Genomic DNA, 25770 nt, shown 5'->3' on the forward strand with positions numbered 1-25770 from the left:
ACTACAGTTCATTGTTTTTTCTTCAGAACTTTTTAACTTACCTAAATGCTCTGAACGCTACGAAAGGTTTTCACCACAATCATTGCTGTTGTCTGTCAACACACAGCTGTTAATTAATAAGAAATTACTGATAATTCGTTCCCTAAATGTCTGAATATATGTTAAAACAAACCGCTTTTTCAATTTGACTTAGATTATGTTTTAAAATAAATAACACACAATAATACACTTTTTATGACTGAAAGTTAAATCACTAACTTATGAAATATTTTTAAATAAATGGCGCCAAAAAATTAAGCACAGCATTCAGATTGAGAGATTGTATCAGTACTTTTACTGTAATTTCTTAAAGATCCAGCAGGGGGCGAAATTAACTTATAATAAGTTTTTTTTAAAGTTTTTTTTTTAACGAAAATTCAAGAAAACACGGATGTCAAACAATGCTATTATAATGTTACATTGATTTTAATGCAACTTAGAGATCAAAATTAGTAATTAATGCATTTTAAAGCGCAAAAACAATTCCAGTACCACAAAATAAACGTGTCTTATTATTAAAATCCCACTTGACTTGATTCAAATAATTACAGAAGAACGCATGGTTGGATTTATGTGCAGATGTGGAGATCTTTGTGCTCAACTTTTCTACCTGCGTAAAAATGGTGTTTAAAAAGTGTGGAGTTGGACAGCAGAGACCTGAAAGGCATGCAGCTACTTCAGTCCCGAAGGGGCAAGACTCTGGCATTGCTCCTTGCAGGCAGCGGAGTTAAGGATTGGGTTGTATTTTTGGAAGGGTGTGTGTGTTTGTGGATTGGTCGCCTTGTTAGGTTTGCTGAAGTGTGTCCAACCGCGGCGGCTGTCAGGAGGCAGCTGGGTGGCAGGGACAGGGGGGGAAATGCCACCTGAGGAAGCCATGTAAGATCTCTGGCTTTTCAACACGCACTTCCACATTTTATTCGCAATTCGCTCTAATAAATCCGCAACACAAAAAAAATGAGTTGTTTCAGGAACGATGCTTGATTTAGAATAACAAGAACTCAAATGGAGATCGCAACAGAAGAAACCCAATAAAGTTCATCTCTCAGCTGCATGTCAGGTGAAATCCACGTCAGGAACTTCGGACAGGTAAAAGGAAACGGAAAACCCAGAACCGTCTTTCAGTTTTCAATTTGCGCTTCGGGATGAGTGGAGGTCGCTTCGAGTTTGATGATGGCGGGGCTTACTGCGGAGGCTGGGAGGGGGGCAAAGCCCACGGCCACGGCATCTGCACCGGACCCAAGGGCCAGGGCGAGTACTCGGGCTCCTGGAACTACGGCTTCGAGGTGGTCGGGGTCTACACCTGGCCCAGCGGGAACACCTACGAAGGCTACTGGTCGCAGGGTAAGCGCCACGGACTGGGAGTGGAAACCAAAGGACACTGGATTTACCGAGGGGAATGGACTCACGGCTTCAAAGGGAGGTACGGGGTCCGGGTCAGCGTGGGCAGCGGAGCCAAGTACGAAGGAACCTGGAACAACGGCCTTCAGGATGGATACGGGACGGAAACATACGCAGATGGAGGTGAGAGTCATAAAATAAGACTTAAAAGTTTTCTGAAGTTCTTAAATGTACGGAAGGCCTGAAGTGACTTAAATAAATAAGTCCTGAATTAATTCTTATTAATAAAATAGTTGGAATAAGAATAACTGATAGATACGGGACAGAAAAATACATAGATATAGGTGAGAGTAATGAAATAAGCATAAAAGTGTCCATCAGTCCCTAAATGTACGGTAAATGTAATGACATAATTCAATAAGTAAATGATCCCTTTATTAAAAGAAAACTTTGAATAAGAATAACAGGCGTCAGGGTGGATAAGGCACGAAACATACAGAGGTGGAGGCGAGAATCATGAACTATATACCTTAAAAGTTTCCAGAAGTCCCTAAATAGGTTTATATGCAAGTAACTCCATAATTAATATTTATTAATAGATTACTTTGAACAAGAACAGGTTTCAGGACAGAAACATACGCAGATGGAGGTGAAAGTCATGAAATATCCCTTAAAGTGTCTCAGTCCAAAATATATGGAAGGCCTAAAGTGACACAAATCAATAAGTACATAAGTCCTTAATTAATATTTATTAACAGAATAATTTGAATAAAATTGGAAATACATACTCTGAATAGTTACGTTTATTTATAACTATGTAATAATTTATAGAATTCACTAAATAAAATGGATAAATGTGGTAAAGAACCAGAACCCACAGCAGGAATGACGCAGCGTTCTGACCCGGAAACAGCTTGGTGTCACCTGGAATGAGCTGGAGCGTACCAGTGGTTGGAGAGATTGAAGTCTGGATTTTCCTACCGGACCTGGTACCAAAGTGACAATTATTTCACATTATTTTATTTTCCTGTTCTACAGTCGATCTTGGTGTTGGAATATCACATATATGTATTTTGCCTTGTGTCTATCATGAGGTCTAATACTAAATTACATAAGACCAAGGCTTTACAACCCTACTGACTCTTTAAAAATGTTTTAAGAAAAAAGTAGGTGTGCAAAAGTAATATTTAATTTAAGATTTTAAAAGTAAGTATCAAAGTATACTCCAATTTGAAAACTGTTACAGTTTCAAAACCAAAACCCTTTTTTCATATTGTTTGCACAGTTTAACAAGCTGACATTGTACAAACTAGAACTGCAATGTTAATCTCCCAGGTTTTGCTGCACACTGCCGGTCAGCTGGCTGCACCAAGACTTCTGTAATGTTTTCCTTGTTTACAGAAAAGAAATATGTCTGGTCGCAGAAAACACATATAGATAAATAATACCTCAAAGGAAAGTTTATTTGTACAGAAACTTATGAAGTTATAATTAGAAAGCCCAGATAATTAACCAGATTATAGTAGCTTCTCCTGCTCTTCTATAAAGGCAAAATGACAATTTATAAAAGTTAGAAATAACTACCAAATTTAGCAGTTCTTTAGTTTTTATTTTTGCACAAGTTTATCAAATAAACAATAAAAGATTGTCAATAACATTATTATAATAACACTAGTCAGTGTTATATCATTTAACAGTAGTAGGACTAACTGCTGCTTTTCTGTAAAAATAAAAGCAATTAAATGAAACATTTTTGTTTTATATTTTTGTCTAAATATGATGATGTTGTAATGGATTTACTCAGAGCATACAGTGAGTAAAACCATATGTTACAACTTAAAATTACAGAAAGTTCCTCACTATTACTGTACTACTCATATGCATCATGTAAGAGACATTTTACATTAATTTGCAATAAATTAATAACAATTTTAACAGATCAATGATTAGGTTCACTTTGTAAATGATGATCTGAACAGTTTCTTAAAGCACTTTTAAACCAGAGTCACTCTTACAGACATTCAAACATTTCCAATAGTTGTGAACTTAGGCATTAATTTGTGAGTTTGTATCAACATGTGACAGTTGGAATCAAGCCCATAACCTTCAGATTATGAGGAAACTACTCTTTCCACTGCCTCGTTTCTGCAGAAACAAAATCGTTTACCTTCATTCTAGTGTAGGAAAATGCACCACTGTTTCTCACTACAGAGGTTTTGATGATGTTTTGCTTTAATTTTTGATTTGTTTCTGAATCTTTGCCAAAGATGAATATCATTCAGATCAGATCAAATCAGCAGCCAAATTATGTTTATTATTTAATTGCACCAAGATTCTTTCTAGAAACGTGAAAGGAAGTGAGTGTGTAAGAACGAGTCCATCGCCAATGATCTCCTGGCGTTTTATGAAGTGAGTGTAACCGGAAGAAAACACCACCCTGCTGCTGTCAGTCAAGCAGAAATCTGAGCATGTTGGGAGTCAACCTCACAAAATGTTTTCATTCATTACTATAAAGACATCAAGAGCAAGACGAAATAGATATTCTATTTTTAAAAAATATAGAAACAAAGATAGCTTATGATGGATAAGCAAAATAATGCAGTCCTGCTGCTGTGCAGGTCAATATGGCGTCATATTTTGCATCACATTGTTTATTTTGAACTGGTGAAAGTAAATAAATGGAAAATTTGTTATCATTACTAAGTTCACATTTCCCTTCAGAAATCCACATTAACTAATGAATAACGGCATGAAGTTAAATAATGAATACTTTCCCAAACGTTTATATTTATAACACCTTCACAACAACTGTTTTTTTTTTTTATGAACACAGCTAATAGACACGTGCATGCTTAAAATTAAAAATATTCTAGCCAAGTAATAACTTTGACCTTGTTGGATAAAGCTAGATAAAAACATATTGACCCTGCTGGTACAATGAAAGCATTTCCCTGACTCATCAGGTTCCAACCTCGTCCACTGGAAGCTGTGGTGGGGGATGTGACAGCACCAGATCTCAGGATTTATTAATAGCACAGGCGCTCAGTGACCTTTTGGCCTTACCAGCACAGGACTAGCTATCTCTAGGATCCACACTCAACAGTTATAACTTGAGTAAAATCTGGTTGCTAACTTGTCATTTGGGTAATTAATGATTAAAATGATTATTTGTAGATATTTTGACATCAGAAATGTACTTCCTGCTTTAGGAACAGCTAAATTTAGCAACTCTGTCAGCCTTGAATGAAGCTAACTTTGGTAATTTAGCTTTGACCAGCTGGACAGAGCTAACATTTTATAACCTTTAGGAAATATTAATTGTAATAATTTTGGTGACAGATATAAATAAAAGTTAACTAAAGTCAATTAAATTTGATTCTTGTTTTGTTATAGAAAAATTAAGCAAATCTAAGGAAAGCTAACTTTGCTAAGTTAGATTTCACTAGTTTGGCAGAGCTAACTTTTCATAACCATTAATCAAACCACTAAGTTAATTAAATGTGCTTCTTGTTTAGGTCTAGAAACATTAACTCACTCGTAAGAAAAGCCAACTATGCTAACTTAGCTGTCACAAAAATTAGCACCTCTGTGCATGTTCCCAGATAGAGCATGCTAACATGCTAACAATACAAATTAATTTGTGGAAAATATATTGAACAAATATTTTTCAAATATTCCCGCTTCCTCTTACATGTTAATGAGTCCCTTAGGCAAGTCACTTAACCCCAAGTTTTCTACTGATGTGTGTTTTGGTGTATAAATATCTGCACATTTCTAAGTTTGATTAGGTGAATGTGGCTCTAGTGTGAAGTACTTTGAGTTGTCAGTATGACTAGAAAAGTGTTATATATATTCAGTCCATTTATTACACATCTATATAAAACAATCCAAAAATGTTCAACACATGCATAGCATGGTTGGGACTCTATCCGACCTTTCCCCTCCAGTTTGTTTTAAAATAGATCACTGCCATTCAGTGTTTCAGCTATCGCTGTCGAGTGTTGGTCGTCGGTGTAAAGATTCACCCTGCAAAGATAATAAAAAAATCATGACTCTGAAGACTCTGGATCTCTGGTCTTCAAGGATGAGGCCAAATATTCAATTGTCTACAATTGTAAGCAATTGTAAACATTGTTTACAATTAGCAAACATTGTTTGCTGGAAGTTTACAATGCTAGTTGTAATCATTAAATGCTTACAATTAAAGCATTTAATGCTTAAGTTAAACGCATTAAATCTAATCAAATTTAATGCATCTTACAATGCATTAAGTGCAAGAAGTCCCTGATCATATTCTCTTTCTGTATCAAGTTCAGATTTCAAATTCAATTTCAAATACCCCTTATCTATTATATTGAAAGCTTCTATTCTTCAGAAAACCACCCCGCAGTTTTCGTAATAAGTTCATGTTTTGTGGTGTCTGGAAAATGACCCGTTTCCAAAACCTTTGGAATGTAACGTCACAAATCAGCACCAGCAAAGACCAGCCTGTTACCTAGCAACCCAAGCGGTGCTCCAGCACATTTGGTCAGCTGGTTTAACTGCTGTACAATGTCTGCTGGAAAAGACATGTGCTTTGTTGTTCACTTACCATTTAGAAACCACATGGTGCAATCTTGTTGGTTGTGCAGGAGGTTCCACTTTTGCATTTCAAAGATATATTGTTGTATAATTCTGTTTCTGTTTTCAGCCATTTTCATGTGCGAGTTTAAACCTTCTATTACAAGATTCCCTAAAACATCTAATTCTGAAAAGAGCTAAAAAATAAGCAGAACTGAGCAGAGTAAAATTTCATTATTGTAGAATGATTTTGGGATGAATGTACCTTCCCTAAACATTTTCTCTAACCTCTGAACTCCTTTCTCTTGCCACTTAAAGCACAGGAATGGAGATTTTCTTATAAGTACTACCATGTTGTCCTAGACTGAGGAATATTTAGCTTAATAGAGCAGATTCCAAGTATCTTACATGCTTTGGTTCATTTTCAGGTACCTACCAGGGTCAGTTCACTGGTGGGATGCGCCATGGCTACGGTGTTCGGCAAAGCGTACCCTATGGCATGGCAGCAGTCGTGCGTTCCCCTCTTCGTACTTCATTAACTTCACTTCGCAGTGAGCACAGCAACGGCACCGTTCTACAGCAGGATGTCCCGGTCATCACCACCACCAATGCTTCGGGAGAAGAGACGCCTGTCGCCACCCCTACCCAGCTGGGACCATCCCGCGGAGGCTTCGCTCTCACCCTCCAGGTGGATCCGGAGGCTGTGAAGCCCAAGAAGAAGGGCCTGTTCCGAAGAGGCTCCCTGCTGGGTAAGCTGAAGAAATCCGAGTCAAGCACATCGCTGTCCAGCCAGAAGAGCAAGATCAGCTTCCTGAGGACAGAGTCCGCTCTGAGTTCCAACGCCAGCGACACAAACTCCACCATCAGCGGGGATGAGAGCCTGGCCGGAGCGGAGGATTTCCCCCCGGTGGAGGCTGACATTGACGCCACCACCACAGAGGTTTACATGGGTGAGTGGAAGAACGACAAGCGCTCAGGATACGGGATAAGCGAGAGATCCAGCGGCCTGAAGTACGAGGGCGAGTGGCTCAACAACCAGAGACACGGGTATGGCTGCACCACGTTTGCCGAGGGAGGGAAGGAGGAGGGCAAGTACATGAACAACATGCTGGTGAAGGCCATGAAGAAGAGGGTGATCCAGCTCAAGGGAACCAAGATCAAGCAGAAGGTGGAGCGGGCGGTTGAGGGAGCGCAGAGGGCGGCAGCCATCGCCAAACAGAAAGCAGAGATTGCTGCTTCTAGGTAAGGATAGACACGTTTCTGGTCCACTTTATGTCAACGTAGTTTTTTTTTCTTGTATTATGAGTCCAAAAAGGGTTGCTATTCATTTATTCAGCTAAATGGTTTGAGAGGCATTTTGAGGATTTTGAAAATATCTTCAGAAAAACCAGCCACTGACGTCTGGGTGGGCTTGTCACTATAAGTAACTTTGCAGGACAATAAATTGTCCCAAAAAATGGCTACGATAAACAATAATACTATTAATAAACTTTAACTTTTAAAGAACTCTTAAAGCAGCAGAAAGTTAGTCGTTTCAAAAACCTACTGAATGTTAAGCAGCCATTGACGTGGGCTGCACCGTTACCTAGCAACCCCAGTGCATCACCTAGCAACTCAAGCAGAGCACCAGCACGTTTGGTCACCTGGTTTTACTCTTGTACAATGGCTGCTGGAAATGACAAGTGTCCACTTGCTGTATTCTTGTTGGTTGTGCAGGAGGCTCCGCTTCTGCTTTTCAAAGATGTATGGTTGTATAATTGCACATCTGTTTGCAGCCATTTTCATGTGTGAGTGAAAATGGCTGCACACATTTTGGAGGGCATGCCATGCTTATTAGCACAGCATGCTAATTCTTTATGGAGAAATTAACGGGCCTGTTACAATAAAAACAATTTGCTGGATGATAAATTGTCCCAGAAGTTATTGCGATAAATCGTAATGTTGTTGTTTTGAGACCTTTTTCAATTAATAAAATGGAAATGGCATAATAATGCAGCTTTAAATTCTAATGAACATTTAACAGTGGAAGTGGAAGACATTTTAAATATCAAAAATAAATAAACAACATCAAATAAAATGAATTATAAAGTCTAAATAAAGTGTAAATAAAACTGTCCTTCAAAAATTGCAATAGTTGGGACCAAAGCACCAGACTGAAGACTTTTATCATCCAGTTTTTGGTATATAGAGAGAAAAAGGAGAAACATTGAGCTTGTTTTTATTTATCATGTGACTAATTGATATACAATTTTTTTTTTATTTCATCTTATATTTAAATGAGAGGGCGTAGTTTTCTCTGTAGTGGGAAATAAGTAAATTAGCTTTACAAAACAAAAGTGTTAACAAATAAATCATCATTATGAAATAAATAATTAAAAAAACACATAAAACAATCCTGAAATAAATACATGAATATTGAAATAAAAATTCTAAATAAATAAATAAATAAATAAGTTAAACTGTGATTGAAAAAAATGAGCACCCCAAATAAAAATATTTATTTAGTTTTTATTTCATGGTACATTCATTTATTTGATTGCATATTTATTAAATATTTATCAATAACCATATTTTTTTAAATTACTTATTTAGATCCATTCCATAAAATTCTGATGAATACATCGACGTTTCCGTTAATAAATGTGGAGAAAGTTCAACAGGTTTGGGTATTTTCCTAAATGCTCTGAGTTGAAGTGATGGTGGGTGAATTTTAGAGAACTAGTGGTTGCCAAGACGATGCATTTGAAAATATATGGATATTTAGGCTCATTACGCAACATGTCACTTATTTACTACAGTATAATTAACTGGAGGAAAACTGTTGTGGTTATTTCTCTCTTTTTAAAACATTTGGAGTTGTTTGGTTAAACAACAAACCAAACCCAGATTCAAAATGTACTCTGGCATTTTATGGTGACTTTTTAATCTCTTGTGGTTGAAGAAATGCCAGGGTGTTTTCACTTGATCACTTTACCGTTCACATAGGTCAGATCTGGGCATGGACTCCTGATCGAGCGCCCATCAGTACTGCTTCTGTAATTAAAAATTGATCAGTACATAAATACATAAGGTAGTAAACTTTTCATTATTTACATCAGTGTGTAGCTTTTGGTTTCATTATTTTATACCTGATGTTGTTTTAATGGAACAGAATAAACTTTAAATATCCACTGGAGTGGTTGTTACATTTAATTGCACCTCTTCCCAAATATAAATCCCAGGTCACAAATCAGGGTGATGTTTTGTTCAACATGCAGTTTGTCTTTGACCGTACAAGGTGTTGGTATTTCTGTCCACATTCATTTTCAGAACCCAAAGTAAGCTCAGTGTTTACAGCAGGCGGACACTTCGCTGATGCTCTGCAGACTTTCTGCAGACACAAATCTAAATATCGCACTGCACAGATAGCCACTAAATATGAGTTATTATTTTTCTCTGTGCGTTGGGCGCACCTACAGCATGCACATGAGGATTTATGCAGGCCTGAGTTCGGAATATCTCAGTGGGCTTCGGAAACAACCAGCAATGTTCAAACTGCTGGAAAATAATGAACAGATTTAATCAAATGCATGCATTAATAACAGATGCACTGATTTGGCTATCTGTCTTTGGTCATATCTTAAAGGAATTGGATAATCTCCAGATTGCACCAGTTAGGAATAGAAATGATTTGTTGCTTCTCATTCAATACTAGTAGATATTAACCTCATAACTTAAAAGGAAGGTTATTTCCTGGTTTTATTAATTCAGATTACACATGTGAAAACACAAAATCTAACTAAGTACTTTTGTCTATAGTTCATTGTGCAAATATCTCAGTACACTTTAATTAAGGCAAAACTAACTTACAAGTAACTTTTCAGCAACATATAGAAATTTAAAATTTCTATATGTTGAATTTAAAATTCTCTTTCTTTAAGTACAAAACATGCTGTAGTATTTTTCATACTTTTAATACAGCTTAAAGTTTGTTTTTCTTTATGTACTTTTAATCTGAAGATGGAAAGCTCGTTCTGTATTTGGAACATTCACTGTTGCTATAGTAACGGTTGCCAGGGGGATGATGTGTTGTTAGAAAATGACAGTTGAAAACGAATAAACAACACAACAAGATTAAATGGCCTCCATATCTTCAATGTTTTATGGCATGACAACAACATGATACTGATTTAGTGAATCGTTTGAAAATGAAATAAAACCCGATTTTGATTCGACTTTAGAAGTTAACATGGACCAGGCTAACTACTATTAGCAATACAAGCAATACGTTCATTAGAAGACTATGTGAAAAATTTAAAGAGATAAGAAATAATCACAAAAGAAAAAGTTGCTGTTTTTTGTCTTATGTTTTAGATGTAAGGCAGCCATATTGGATTTTGGAGGGAAAGCTCCCGGTTTCCTATGTCAAATTCCAACTTTGGTGAAACTCTGTTATTGCTTCAATGTGAAACTGAAGAATTTTAACTAATAAGTAAAAATGGAATACATAATTAAATTGTATCCTTGATAGGATTTTTTCTTTATACGAATTTCTTGCATTTACTTTTAGAACAACGCAACAAACTTTAACTTAAATTTCCTCCCGTAAAACTAATTCTTTACTGCGGCGGAAGCAGCGGTATATCACAGTACTTCTGTTACCACAGTTACTAAGTGGTGAGCAGCAATGAGCATTAAGCGTTATTATATAAGCAGTGGAGAGATGACACATCTGTTCCTGGCAGCGGTTTTCTCTTGCTATGATCCTTTGGCAGAGAAGTGGAGGGTTTAAAAATACAAGCAGCAGCGCGGTTCATGGGATGCCACACCGGACCTCTTCAGATCCAGTTGGTTAAAGTGTTTGCTGGTATTCAGACACTCTTTGGACATTGTTCTCTCTCTCTTTTTTTTTGTTGCTTGGGGCTGGCAGATGGGCCTGGGTGCCATGACGGGGTGCAAATGACGCACACCGAGGCCGCGCGGTCACAGACGGGCCTCTGACTAAATATGGACAGGCACACTCTTGCTGTATCACAATCGCAAGGGAATGCAACAGCTGATTATCCCCCTTCCCCCGCTGCTGTCTGACCCCATCTTCCGTGCCTGCACACAGACACACACGTTTGTTTTTTCTGTGTAGAAGCGCAGTGGCTCTTCTTTTTGTTTGCACGCTTGCTCAGAGTTCCTCTCTATTGATTGGGACCTGCTGTCGACGGTCTGATCTGTGTGTCCGCCTCTGAGAGCCTCGGCTGCTCTGCCAGGCGGCGACAGTTAAAGACCCGGCTCGCCTTGCGTCAGCAGTGGTGTCAAATGGTTCTGCAGATAAAAATATGGCACAGCTCATAAGCAAGTGCTTCGGTATAAAGGGGTGGCATATACATGTACCTCACCTTGCTTTAGTAGTCGAGCTTGGATTACGCGCTGTTCTGCTGATACAAGCTGTTTGCGCAGTCGTCATTTGTAAACAATGTTCAACATGGAAATTATAGCTATTGTTGAGGAGGAAAAAGTAACTAGACAGTATTAAATAAAGCTGAAAGCTCATTTTAGTAAATTAATTTAACTTCACTTCACACAAACTGCAAAAACACCAAATCTTACCAAGTATTTTGGTCTAGTTTCAATTGCAAATATCTTGAAATAAGACAAAAGTAACTTACAAGTAACTTTTTCATCTATATTTGGGATTATTGACTTAAAACAAAGCTTATATATCTTGCTGAAAAGTTACTTGTGAGTTAGTTTTGTCTCATTTCAAGTGTACTAAGATAGAAACTTGGTAAGACTATGTTTTTGCAGTGCAGCTGAACGGTAGCATCCAGAAAGCTCTTGCGCCAGTTTGAGAAAATATCTGTCGCCACCAGCTGGTTTTAGGACAGGATGGCTGCTGCTGAAAGGAAGAACAGAAAAAAAGATAAAGCAAAATTAACGTTTGTTCTTTCCTGACAGTAAATCTTTATTTTCCCACATTGTACACTGCAAAAACACAAAAACTTACCAAGCTAGTTTCATTGCAATTATCTGGTAATAAGACAAAACTAACTAACAAGTAACATTTTCATAAAAATTAGGGACTATTGACTCAAAACAAGCTTCTATATCTTACTGCAAAGTTACTTGTAAGTAAGTTTTGTCTCATTTCAAGTGTACTAAGATATTTGCACTAGACTCAAGACCTAAATACTTGGTAAGACTATGTGTTTTTGCAGCGCAGCTGAACAGTAGCATCCAGAAAAATCTAACAGCACAGGCCAGAGATTGAGAAAATATCTGACACCATCAGCTGGTTTTAAGACAGGATAACTGCTGCGGAAAGTAAAAACAGAAAAAAAGACTTTTGTTGTTTCCTGACCAAAAGTCTTAGTTATTTTTGTTTGGTGCAAAAATACCAAACATTACAAAGTATTTTTGGTCTAATTTCTACTGAAATATATATTAGTACACTTGAAATAAAACTAAACTAACTAAACTAAACTAAGTAAATTTGCAGCAAGATATAGGAGCTTGTTTCGTAATACAGACTTGCAGATTATTTCACTAACAACAAGGCATTTTTTGAGAAAAGTGAACAAACTTGGCATAGGAACTAATATTTTTGATCAAGAATTGTTGACCTAAAACAAGGTCTTGTATTTTGCTACAAAGTTACTCATATGTTTGTGCTTTTGTAATAAGACAAAACTAAAACAATAGCGCCAGAAACGAAACAAAAATACTTGCTAAGATTCTGTTTTTTTTGCCGTGTGCATTAAGCTTCTGAGATCTCTTACCATCTCAGCATCATAAAGCATGATACCTGCTAGATCACATCGTCATATGTTGAAAAGAAAGCCTTCAAAAAGTCAATGTGCCTTTGGGCAAGTCACTTCAAATGTAAAGTACTGTATGGTTACTGTAAATAAGATCCAAAGGGGTGAATTCACAAAACTATTTGCGCACGCTAAATGTGTGCGAACTGGTGTTTGTACATCTGTCCAATATTCAGACTTCAAGCAACTGAAGATTTAAAATAGTTCAGCTGATCAAGTAACGCCCTTCTGTGCCAACTCTGTTCGCTCACATTTAAATAAGACTTTATGGAGCGTTTAAATGGTAAATGGATTGAATTTATCTCATGCTTTTCTACTCATACTGACCTCTAAAATTCAGACAGCTGCTCTCACAAACATGCTCACATTTTTGGAAACTTGGAGCTAAGTTCCCTCCCATCAGGAACATTGATGAGTGTTCATGTATTTTTACATGCGTAAAAGAAGCGCATGTGCATTCAAAGAACTTGCTAACATGTAGTAGACTGCATTACTCCATAAATGCCCCTTTACTTTTAACTTATATAAAATGTCATGTCATGATTTGATTTTATAGCCTGTAATTTAAATGTCAGCCATTTGCTGTCTTCAGGAAAACCAAAACAGGATTCCTGCTTTGTGATCACAAAGAATCAAACTAAAAGGCTGATGTTGAGTTGAGAACTTTTTATTAATCAACTGCTAGAAACTTATTCAGCCAGATTTAATCCACTGCGTTTTTCTTCATAATTTAAATGTATGAGTCTATTTTAATTACTTTAATAAAACTGTCAGCATGCTGAATTAAGAGTCACTAACACTTTATCCTGTTGATCTATAATTCCAGTTGGCATTCTTCGCAGACACTTGAATATGTTCATATTAAAGTGTTTGCACAAAGGGTTCTTGAAAGCAATAATTGTGAGTATATTTGGCAGAGCAGCTGCACAATCTGGAAAATAAATTTTAAAGACTCTATTCGGCCATGAAATTAACCGATATCGAAGCAAGTTTATATAAACTCTAAGCTGGGAAAAGTTCACAACGTTGGTTTTTGTGCAGGTGGAACCGATTAATTTTACAGTTTAAACAAAATATTGTCTGTTCTAGTCCACTGGATTCAGATCATTTTCAATCCAATCATTGTGACTCTGCTAGCACCAATTGGCTGGACCTTTGTTGAATTAGGTCAGTCAATTTAAAGGGATAGAATAATTATGCAATCTTGTATTTATCATTATTTTGTGGAAATCAGTTTTACTGTTTTTTTGTAATTATTTTGTCAAAAAGCCCTTTTTTTAGATCACAATTTATTTATTAAAGCAATAGAAAGTGTGAAACATTCAGTTTTATTGGCACTAGACAACCAGCCTTAGCTGTAAAGGACCAGTATTGGTTAATTGTCTCATCACAGAGACACTAAAGTCTTTTTGTTGACATCATGTTAAATATTTTTATTTGTCATTATTTTTGTAGAAATCAGTTTTCACTTTGATATTAAAGTTTTTTTTTTGGGGGGGGGGGGGGTTACAATTATTTTGTCAAAAAAAAACAAACAAAAAAGGATTAAAAATAGTAAAACTCAAGGTGATGAATATGTTTTATAGGCACTGCACAACCTACCTAACTGTATATGTAAGTTATCTGCAATTTTTGGTAACTAAAGTCTTTTTTTCAGCAGCATTCTGCTGTAATTCAGGCTCTTTATTTGATCACTGATTTTGACAGAAAATGTAGTGTTCATTCACATTGGTTGGTTTCCTGGAAGCATTGTCGCCTTCCAGCAAGACAGTCCTGAGTTTGAATCCCAGCCTGGAGTCTTTCTGTATGGAGTTTGCATGTTCTCCAAATGCATTCGTTGGTTCTCTCTGGTTAGTTTGTCTCTCTAAATTGCAAGTGTGTGTGTGTTCACTTGGTTGCTTGTGCTGTGTGTCTGGTGATTGGTCCAGAGTGTATCCTGCCTCTGACCCAATGACTGCTCGATACAGAAGTAGGTTTAGTTGACTGGATTGGTGGTTTCCTGGCACTGTTGCAGCTTTTAATCAGAGTGCAATGACCTTAAACAAGGTTGTGGTTACTGTGAAAGATTAATGTTAGTCTGCTTTATTAAATTCAAAGCTATTTAGCTGACAAAAAATGTTTGGAGGAGTGAAGGTGAGGGTTTATGTACACTGTACCGCCTATAAATAATGATGGTGTTAGTATTATGTTGCTAACATAATGCAACATATGTTGCGTTATGTTAGCAATATATGCTAACATAATGCATATGTTAGCATATGCATTATGCTAACGTAATGCATAATACATTATCCACTGAAAGCTAAACAGCTTTCAACCACTGACAGATGGAAAATCCTCAAATTCTTCAACTTCACCTCAAATAAGCATCCAAATGGTTGAAACTTGAACCCAGTTGAGTTTTTTCACTGCATCAAAATTGCTTTCGAAATGGTTAAAGCAGGTTAGCAAACCTATGGAATAAAACAACCCCAACTCTGCTGAAAATTACTGGACCATATTCAAAACAAGCAAACAAACTCTACCAATTCTCCAGAGAAAAATGTTTTAATTATGCTAGAATCCGGATTACGCAGCCTAAAAATAAGCTGTTGATTGTAGTCAGGCAAAAACAGGAAATTTATGGCCATTTAAAGCTTTTGCTTTAACTAAAATCAAAATATGTGATATTACAATTGTAAGAAATCCTGTTTAAAAACAGCAGGAAGAGCTGCTGGGGTCTAAAGTGACTGACAATAAACACAACCTAAAACATGTTTATATTTCATTTGCACTTGCCAGTGTAAATGTGTTTAAACAAAGGGTTTTCAGACAGGTGGAGATCACCTAAGTCAATCAGGGGACATTCTAATTATTCCACTGGGAAGCACCTTCTCCACTGGGTTTATAACTGGACTGGGGAGCTATATTCAGATCGGTATTAAGTTACAGTATGCCAAGTGTCTTCAGACTAATCACATTCAGTTATTCTCCCAGTTACTATGAGACAAACAGCAGCAGCAGCTGCATTGATTATCAGAGAAGTCTGTCAGTTAGTAAAGACAGAAATATCTCTCCAGATTGTTGATGGAAAACTTTGAACCTTTACACACAATCTGCAGCCGCATGAAAGTTTTCCTCATTATTTCTAAGACATTTAGAAATTTCGGGCCATTCAGAAATTTTAGTTCAAGATCTAATATCATGAGTTGTTTGTTTTTGGATGATTCAGTTTAACACAATGTACAGTTGAAGTCAAAATTGTTAGCCCCCAACCCCTCCTATGAAATTTACTTTTTTTGTTTTATTCGCCAAGTGCTGTTAAACAAATCAATGATTTTTTTAAATACACTTTTCCAAACATCCTAAGTGTATTTTATTTTGCACATAGAAACCAAACTATTTCACAACCCAACATGCAACTTTAACTGAAATGCCAGCACCTTGTCAGTGTTTCACGGTCTGACTGAGGATTTGAGTGTCAATGCATCTTCGTCTTAAAGATCATTGATAGTCCTGATGACGAGTCAGAGCTTCCCAGCAATGATGCTCTCTTTAAGGGTTCCAAACCCAATTCCTCATCTGTCTCCAAGGTTCTGTGGATCGATGTATCATGAATCTTGGAGTGTCTAAATTATGACTCCAATGGTCTAAGTGCCAATGTCTCATCACTTGCCAAGGATCCAAGCAACAAAAGTCAATGACTCTGAGTGTCCAAGCAAGGATACATCAATACTAAGCATCCAAATGTCCCCGCCTCATCAGTCTCTAAGGCTGTGGGCATCGACACCTCATCCGTCTCTGTGGGTCAGAACAATGAGTGTCTGAGCAGTGGTACCTTACTTATCTCCAAAGGTCCAAACGATCATGCCTCACATCAATTTTTGAATTTTACAATAAGGACTCATTAAGTCTAAGGCATGAGTGTCAATTCCAACTCTCGAGTTCAAGTTTAACATGCAACTTTCGAATGTGTCCAAATTACAGTACATCTAAATCAAATTACAGAATTACTTCCTCGTGCATTTAGGTTCTACAGAGTCTTGCTAACAATCTTATTATGTAATTCAGAGGGGTTGACGAATGCCAGGTCAACCTCTGCTGGGCCTTGCTTTATGTTTCAGATCTTTCTGGGTTTCTAACTTGTAACCAGAGACTGGTTAAGGGTGTGTTGTCATTTCAAGATCTGATGAACTTCAATAACCAGTGGTCTTTCTGAGCCTGAAACCAATAACAAGACATTATTGGTTTTTAATGCATTAGTTGTTACATTTTTAGTGATTTTCATTTATCTAAAACATCATATTGACGTTACCTAAAGTTTGTAAAAACATAAAGTTATTGAGTTCTCATTTAATCCCAGAACTATGGATAATGATAATGTATCTTTTGAAGCAGACTGTCATTGTAAGTTTTAAACATAGTTTTACATTTTCTTCATTGCTGCATAATTTGAATGTCTGTATTTGGGTGTAGTTAATCAAAATTGCTTTTTTGCTTTATTGTCGAGAGTTAATTAAGCATTTGCTACAATAATATGGACTTTATCTTTTATGCACCGCTGCCTTTTCTCTGGGGGTAAACTGATCTAGGTCCATTGGCTGTAACCATACGGATTTATGTATATACTGTAGATCTTATTAACTTCTTGGTTCATGACCTCAAACGATGGTGTGCACTGATGATGTTCATTATAACAAATAGTACTGTTACACATGACAATTTGCCAACATTGCATTCTGTTGACGCAGTCTAAAAAAGGGAGGTGTGATGGACTGTTGTTGTCAGTGATTCACGACTTGTGTTGCATCTCTTGACTGCAGGACATCCCATGCAAAGGGCAAGTCAGACGGAGCTGAACAGGCCGCCCAGGCCTCCAACAGTGAGTCCAGCATTGCCAGACTGGTTGCCAAAGAGCTGTCGCCTTCTTTCTATCAACCAGGTCAGTGGACAGCAACTCCTCAGTAACAGGGCATAATATGATTTTATGTTTTGTCTTAATACAAGCCTCATACTGTGGTTTGCAAAAAGGCATTTTGTCATGTAGCAACTAAAGAATTCAATGTAACTTTATGCGGTAGAAGCATGAAAGGTGTGCTGAGCATTAATTTTGTCCAGCCCCCTTTACTCTGATATCCCTAAATAGAGTCTAGTGTAACTTATTTGTAATCAGAATCACCTGTAATGGTGATTTTTTTGGCATACAAACAATGCACATTTTGTTTTTAATGTACAGATTTCTTTTGTACAGATATTTGTGAAATACAAGGAAAAGAAAAAAAATATTTTTTGAAATTTCACATCTAACCTCAAATGTGTGCATTTGAACCATTTCTTGCAGTAGATTCAGCTGGAAGTATTTTGGGTTTCTACTAATGTTGCACACATACACGCTGATTAGTATTTTTTGCTTCCTAATTAAGTGATTTCTGAATGCACTTAACTTTATTAGGTTTATCAAAGTAAAGTAAAATATCGCAGTAAATGCTTACTCCATTCATGTCTAACAAAAAATGCCAATTAATAGATGAATACTAAGTTGTTTAGCTTTTTAATTTTTTTTTTAACAGTAGAGCAACAATTCAATATATTGTTCTGGACTAATATTGTGCAGCTCTAATTATGACAATAGTACAACATTAGAACTGCACAATTTTTTGAATTCTAAAATCAGTGAGCAATACTGCAATCACTAGGCATTGCTGGTATTCGATATTTGACAAGATATTATATTGCAGATGTCAGACACCTAAACTGCCTCTCACTATTATTTATGGATTGACTCTAATTGTCCTTTTTGCTCATAACTGATGCATGGTTGAAATCGTAAAGCTAACTGAAGGTGTTGAAGACATTTTGTTATAATAAATAAAGAACGTCTTCAAGAAAAATTGGTAACCAAAGATGGTGCAATGTTGTGAGATGCATATATATTACTGTATTTTTCGGAATATAAGGCGCACCGGATTATAAGACACAGTATCAGTGAATGGATCTATTTTCATATATAAGATGCACAGGATTATAAGGCGCATAAAGCGAAACAAAATACGGTAGTCGGATAGGTCAGACTTTATTCAAATTATTAACAATAACTGTTAATATCACACAAAAAAGTACACTCACTTTTTCAATCATTCATCTTCTACGAATCCATCAAATTGCTCGTCTTCGGTGTCGGAATTTAACAGTTGGGCGATAGCGGCATCAGGCAAGCCCGGATCTCTCTCGTCATCATCCGATTCAGCCTCATCGCTGTTGCTTGGCTGTTCATTGATGATTGAAGCACCGTACGTATCAGGAAAAGTGGTTCGCCGCCCCAAAACAAGTCTGTCTAGACAGCACAGAAAGCTGACTCCACGAGGTTTCTGACCAGCAGCGATTATGCTTCGACAATCAAGGGGAGTGGCTTCATCGCTTACCAAAGTCATAATAAAACATACAGTACACTGTTCACACATAAGATGCACCGGAATATAAGGCGCATTGCCGATTTTTTTGCAAATATGGGGATTTTATGTGCGCCTTATAGTCTGAAAAATACTGTACCCTGTCTATGACATGCAAAATTTGCTTCATACTTTGCCTCCTGATCTCAGAGCGTATGCTGTTGAATCTCTCTGCTGAGGCTCCCCACAAGGCGAGCAGAACTGAATGTCTAAAAAAAGGATGGTCTTATTCAGTCCTGGGGATTGTATCAGTTTCAGCACAGGCTTTTTGACACACACATTGACACAAAAGTAAAGAGCCACTTCGGAGGTCCCTGCTTTTCTCTTTCAGCAGTAGGCTTAATAAGACACAAATAGACAAAGACAGAAAAAGGTATCCAGTCTTCTGATGTTACTTACAAGTTCTGAAAATAGAAGGATGCATATTTTAATGCAAATGAACTACTACAAAGGTCAGAGGAAACCTTTTTGGCTTTAAGACGTGTTCTTTTCAGTGATTTTGAACTCAAATGTGTAAATAAAGAGAGTTGATGTCAGTAAAGTATGAAACATTGCTTTAATAAATTTTTTTAACAGTCTAAATTCCTTTCAGCAACTTACATTGTTGCCCATAAAGTTTAAATAATTTTGTTTTTAGACCATTTTACTGATTTGTTTGGAGAAGATTTAGGGCCACACTTTTTACAACATGACAGGACAAGTTGGTAGTATATTAAGAAAGCAATGTCCTTAAGTAAACTAAGAGTTGATAGGGTTGATTAGTTGTCAGTAGTGTTACAATGCCTGGATGTTCAGCACAGGGATATAACCAAAAAACAAACATCTGAGGTGGCTACTGAACAGACAAGTCACACAGGAAAGCTCAGAGGAGAATGCGTTTTAGAGTTTAGGATTGTCACATCAATTAATGCCTAAATTAACACCTGCAATACTTTAAAATGATAGTACACACAGTCAGTTTTACACATTATCATACTCAAACCTAGATACCGTCAACAAAGCCCTAACCTGCAGAGCTCCTGGACTCAAATCCCGGACGAGCCCCCAATTATGACATGGCTCAAAGGTCACAAAAAAAGAAACACCCTATATTGGAGTTCTAAAATATAAATGTATTTAACAAAACCAAAAGTTAATATCCATATTATTTATATGAAGTGTGACAGTTAGTAAAATTAGGGGTGTATGGTGTGCATGAGTATAGGATGGATGGGAAAGTGTTGTAATGTACAAGCAAAATAATCTACATTTCAAAAGGTGTTTGCATACCTGTAATAGATATCAGCTGGAGTTGCCCTTCATTTTAAGAATATGATCAGATTTTATTTGTAGATAAATTGAACTGAAACGTTTGACTGTTTTTAATTTTTAGGCCCTGAGTATCTAAAGAAAAGGGTTTTGCTGGAGGCTGTGGAAGACCAGGAGAATCCTGACACTGAAATACATGAGCCCCTGCTAGCAGAAGAGGAGCCTCTGCTGGCTGATGAAGAGCCCCTGCCCACACCACCAGAGAGCCCGATTCTGAATGAACTGGCCAGCCTCATGCCTGGCTCGTCCCCGGCCCGAACTCCCTCCCCGAGTCCGGCCATAATCAACAAGGAGGATCCCAAACTCCTTGGTCCAAGAGGCCGGAATGAAGATAAATCCATGAAAGGAAGTTCCACTAAGGGTAGCCTTAAACCCAGCAGTGCACCAGGTAGTCGTGCCACCACTCCTTCAGTGTCAGCTGCTGCACCTGCCTCGGCTGCACCTGAGGAGGGAGCGGCTTCCAGCAGTCGTCAACCATCACGCTCCCCTAGTCGTCTGAGTAACAAGATCGAGCAGGGCTCTGACTTGGAAATTAAACCACTTCAGAAATTTGACTCTGAGGTAAAACCTGCAGATGTCCCTCCAGCCACTGACGCTCCAGAAATGAATAGCCTCATCTCTCCAGATGATGAAGAAGAAGCTCCTCTTCCATCTGCCAGCGTGCCTCCCAAAGCTGTGACCCCTGAACCCAAAGCCCCTGAAGTAAAAACCGAAAGAGCTCCGTCTGTCCACGAGCGGCCGCCATCCACCTCTGAGAAGAAAAGGCCATCCAGGGAGGGAAGCAGGCCTGGCAGCAGAGCAGAGACAAGACCATTACCAAAACGGCAACAGAGTCCAGCTCCGCCTCCAAAGCGACAACCAAGTCCTGCTCCATCTCCAAAACGACAACTGAGTCCATCTCCGTCCCCAAAACGACAACCTAGTCCGTCTCCGTCTCCAAAACGACAACCGAGTCCTGCTCCACCTCCAAAAGCTGCTGCTAATCATGAACCTAAAACAGTTTCAAAGCCGGCGGAACCCAAAGCCATAATTGCCAAGCCACTCGTAAAGAGCCTGGTGTCGAGAAAAACGGCAGAGTTTTCAGATCTGGAGGTGAGATGGTGAAGATACACAACATAAAAGGGACCTGTGATGCAATATTCACATTTTGCATGTTTTGTACTTCCATTTGGGTCTCTACAGCTTCTAAAAACAATTCAAGCGATTTAAAAAACACCCAGCTGTTTTTGGCAGTAAGTTAAAGTTTTTAGGTGTCCGAAAAATGATCAGTTTTAAAAACCTTCCAAATGTAATGTCACAAATCAGCAGGCATTGCTCCGTTACCTAGCAACCCCAACAAAGCCCAGCCCGTTAACTAGCAGTCCAAACTGAGTTCCAGCACATTTGGTCAGCTGGTTTTACCGCTGTATGCACTGTACAATGGCTGCTGGAGAAGAAAAGTATTTTGCTGTTGACTTACCATCCAAAATTCTTGCTGCATTCTTGTTGGTTGTGCAGGAGGCTCCACTTTTGCTTTTCAAAGATGTGCGGTTGTATAATTGCACATCTGTTTGCAGCCATTTTCCCGTGCGAGTGTAAATATTGAGTTGGGGGAGTTTGGGGTAATTTAAAACACATTTCGATTTCATCATATATCTTTGTGCAACTTCTTCGTGTCTTGTTTTGTATTAACTTTATTTCTTAACTTAATATGCAAAAAAAAAGTTGATGAGCAAAGTGCACAGCTAGACCTGATGATGCAGCCATTTTCATAAGGATTAGGAATCATTTTGAGCAAATGTATTTTTTCTGCAATCTGTAAGCACTTAGAAACTGCCTCCTATTCAGTGCCGGATTAATTGTAGGGATTCTTTATTTTAGCATAACTCTGAGTCATTTGACTCTGTTCAAAGCTTTATAAGATCTCCAAAAACCAAACCAGCAAGTATACACATAGCATTTTATGGATAACTCTTGACGTTAATTATTAAGGGATTTGTTTACCAACTGCGTCTACCATACTCTGGTAATTCCTAATCAGCCAGTCAGTAATTAGACATGATGTGAAAACTGGGGAGTAAATATGGCGTTCAGTGGATACACTGTGATCATTGCTCTTCTCCTTCCTTTCCAGGGCCCAAACACCATCATGGTGTGTATGGTGATCCTGCTAAACATCGGCCTGGCCATACTCTTCGTTCACATTTTGTCATGAGACGTTTTCCACCATATCAGGTAATACATATAACCTGGTTTCCATGGAGACATTTGGGTTAAAAAAGTTGGATTTTGGTAATGACTGAATATATATAATTAATGTCAGATTAAACTGTGAGTCTTAAAGGAGAGGTTGTGTTTTCATTGACAAAAACACTCCATGATTATGCTGCAAAAATTTAGTTTGGAACACATTTAATAACAACATTTAATATTTACAATTTCTACTTGCACCATAATATATGGAGGAACTCCTGATGGACAATTACAAAATATAACCCGGTGGTTTGCATTAGTCCATAAAAAACAATTCTTGACAAGCATCTCCGAGTCAATTAAATACTACAACATCTGCAGGACCTTTGGCCACCATACTTGTCCCAGCATATTTTATATACCAATTTCTAGCTGTGTTTCCATTAACCATATAATTAGGTTAATAACTAGGATGATGTAGTTTTTCAACCGAAATAGATGTATTTCCCAAAACTGCAATGGAAACACTTTTATCACATCATGAGTCATGTGACTACTGGCGAAAATGATGAAGAAGACGACAGGAAGTAGAAGGAGGAAGATGGTTTGGTTTAATTTTTTTCAGACAATGTGGAACTGCTTCCACCGGAGCTCTCACAGCAACGCACAGTTCATAAAAAGTTGTGCATCTTTAGATTGTGTTGAATGCAAAGCTCTTCAGTAAATTCGCAGAGTACAGTTTTCCCAAAACGTTGCATACATAGCCTCTCCCAAGTATGAGAAGCTTGTCGCCTGAATAAGATGCAGACGTCTCCTCTGATTGTTGATAGATGCTGAGATGATGGCTGAGTTATGAATGTAATCACATCTAACTGTTTATATCGGTCACTGCCACGATATTTATTGATTTATCACGTAAACAAGCTTATTCACGTGTGATTTGAATTTAATTTCTAATTTAATGGAAAGATTTGCTCCATTTGTATTGGAAACAGCTTCTGAGCTGCTTAGTTACCAACGAACAATTCCTTCTTTGAGTTTAATTGCGTTCTTCTGCTGCAGGTCGCAGGTGGTGTTGGACTGTGATGGCGCTGCTCCTCCACCTCATGGACCAGAGATCAGAGACACCACTGGCGGCTGGCAGGAGCCTCCTGGAGTCGTCTTTGTCGGTTCTGTGAAGCTCTTCTTCTGCAGAGCTTTGGGGAAAACTGAAGGACAATGAAGAGCGGAAACGTCTGAATATGACTGTTCTGTTAAAGTTGGTGGTTAGATGGTAGAGCAAGTCTTGGAGCTGTGTGGGCCTCCAGAATTCAACTTTGTCACAGAGTGTCACAAGGTTTGCTGTCATTTTGCAATATGGGTTGTCCTACTGCTAATTTGCCTTACACCGAGTGGTCCTCACAACACTGAATCAGTAGATCACACGCTGCCTCGACATGAAGTAATGTTGAAAACTCATCCAGACTGAACTTTCACTCCAGTTTGCCTTGAATTTGCTCGAACACAGCAGCGTCCTTGTGAAGAAAAACTGCGTTTTTCGACGCCTGCAGCGGGTTAAGCGCTGTGTGTTTGTGTCGGTCATCTAACACATATGTTCTCTTTTTACAGGGGTTTACTGTATGTGTGAGTTTTTATTCTGCTGCTTTTTTGTGTAGAAAGAAGATAAAAAGAGATTAAGAAAGGAAAAAATAGAAGAAATAAGAATATTTGAGAGTCCCTGCTGACATTTTTGTCCTGTTTGTTCCTGTGGAGCCATGCACTGCTAATTAGCTAAGGGGAATGATGTCTTCATTCAGATTTATCCAAAGCAATCACTGTATATTTTAAGAAAGATGCTGAATCTGTGGATTGTTATTCCTGCAGCAGGAGGAGTTTTAAAGTGATCGCTATGTCTCTTGAGATCCTGACTCTGTGTTGCATTCAGCTTTAGATCCAAATGTTTGTATGCAGGAGGTGATTTTCTGTACTTTTGTACATTTTTTGGGAATGCGCCTTTTCATCTTATACAGAATTCTGCTGTTACCTTTTATTTATAGCTAAAATAATTAAGCCACACCAAATCCTAAATTAATTTACCTCACTGTAGTTAGATTAAAAAACCAGAATGATTCTTAACTCCATGTCTTACGGTGAAAAGACTTATTTTCTCTTTCTTTGTGTGGGGGGTCGGGGCCTAACAGAGAAGAAGTATCTGAAGCTGATCTGCCTTTAAGTTTGATGGTGTTGTTGATGAAGGAAAAAGCCTAAAAGTATTTGCATTAAAATAAAGAAAAAAAAATCTCCCATGATTCTTCCTCTGGTGGTTTTTGTAAGTGAGTGTGCAGGGAAATTTAATGCTATTTGAAGAACTGAGTTAAGTGTGTCACCAGAACCCATTTTTTCCAGGCCAATGTTAAGCTTTGTTTTTGCTTTAGTAAAGCAGGAAGGTCTGTTTTTACCATGTTACTCAGACATGATGAATCCAGTCTGGTATAAACAGTTTGAAGTATTTTTAAACACCAACTGGCTGCCAGCATGCGACACCCTCTGTTCATCCCTGGGGCCACTTTGAATATCACCTTATTTTAGGCTGCAGGTCTGCTATGGAAGACCATTCCTGACACAAAAACTTATTTTTTAGAGTCATAAAATATGTCTTTGAAACTTAGAGTTATGACTTTTTAGCTCGTTGCTAGAACTTTGTAATCCAACACTTTCTCAACACCCTTTTAATTGCATTATAATAACTTTAAAAGCTATTACTTATAAACTGAAAATCCATAATTACAACTACCATTTAATTGCAATAACTTGAAACTTGTAATTTTAATCTCATAATTATGAAATTGTATATCACAATTATATTTTACCTCCTAAATATGAGTTTGAAACTTTTAAAAATTTTTAATTTTCTCAGTTTTGAAACTTGAAGCTTGAATCTCAAAAATGAATTGTAACTTAAAACTTTTATTTCACAATTATAAATTATTCTTAAAATCATGAGTTCATTTTTTGACATTCAAGCTCCAATTTTGTAAAATTTAATTACTTTTTCTTTTATCTCAAAACTACTTTAAGTTTTGAGATAAATATTTTTTTTTAATCTTTATTAAGATAAAAGAGAGAAAAACTTATTTCATGATGAGTGTGATGAGTTT

At 37.5% G+C, this 25770-nt stretch overlaps 1 protein-coding gene across 1 annotated transcript; it reads left to right on the top strand.

Annotated features, from left to right (window-relative positions):
* Window positions 1-843: 843 nt before the first annotated feature.
* jph2 (junctophilin 2) lies at window positions 844-24921 on the top strand. The gene is made up of 6 exons (XM_032559301.1): window positions 844-1560; window positions 6366-7179; window positions 17528-17646; window positions 20526-21553; window positions 22575-22675; window positions 23696-24921. Exons 1-5 carry the CDS (start codon window positions 1182-1184, stop codon window positions 22653-22655), a joined length of 2421 nt encoding a protein of 806 aa, XP_032415192.1. The 5' UTR covers window positions 844-1181; the 3' UTR covers window positions 22656-22675; window positions 23696-24921.
* Window positions 24922-25770: the final 849 nt, after the last annotated feature.

Source organism: Xiphophorus hellerii, chromosome 1 (genome assembly GCF_003331165.1).
Source record: "Xiphophorus hellerii strain 12219 chromosome 1, Xiphophorus_hellerii-4.1, whole genome shotgun sequence".
Lineage (NCBI taxonomy): Eukaryota > Metazoa > Chordata > Actinopteri > Cyprinodontiformes > Poeciliidae > Xiphophorus > Xiphophorus hellerii.

What these genes read in the sequence shown, in the direction of transcription:
- jph2 (XM_032559301.1), top strand. Translation starts at nt 1,182, where the DNA reads ATGAGTGGAGGTCGCTTCGAGTTTGATGATGGCGGGGCTTACTGCGGA. An exon ending in GGAAACATACGCAGATGGAG is followed by an intron (nt 1,561 to 6,365) that starts GTGAGAGTCATA and finishes GTTCATTTTCAG; the next exon opens with GTACCTACCAGGGTCAGTTC. An exon ending in GCCTTCTTTCTATCAACCAG is followed by an intron (nt 17,647 to 20,525) that starts GTCAGTGGACAG and finishes TTTAATTTTTAG; the next exon opens with GCCCTGAGTATCTAAAGAAA.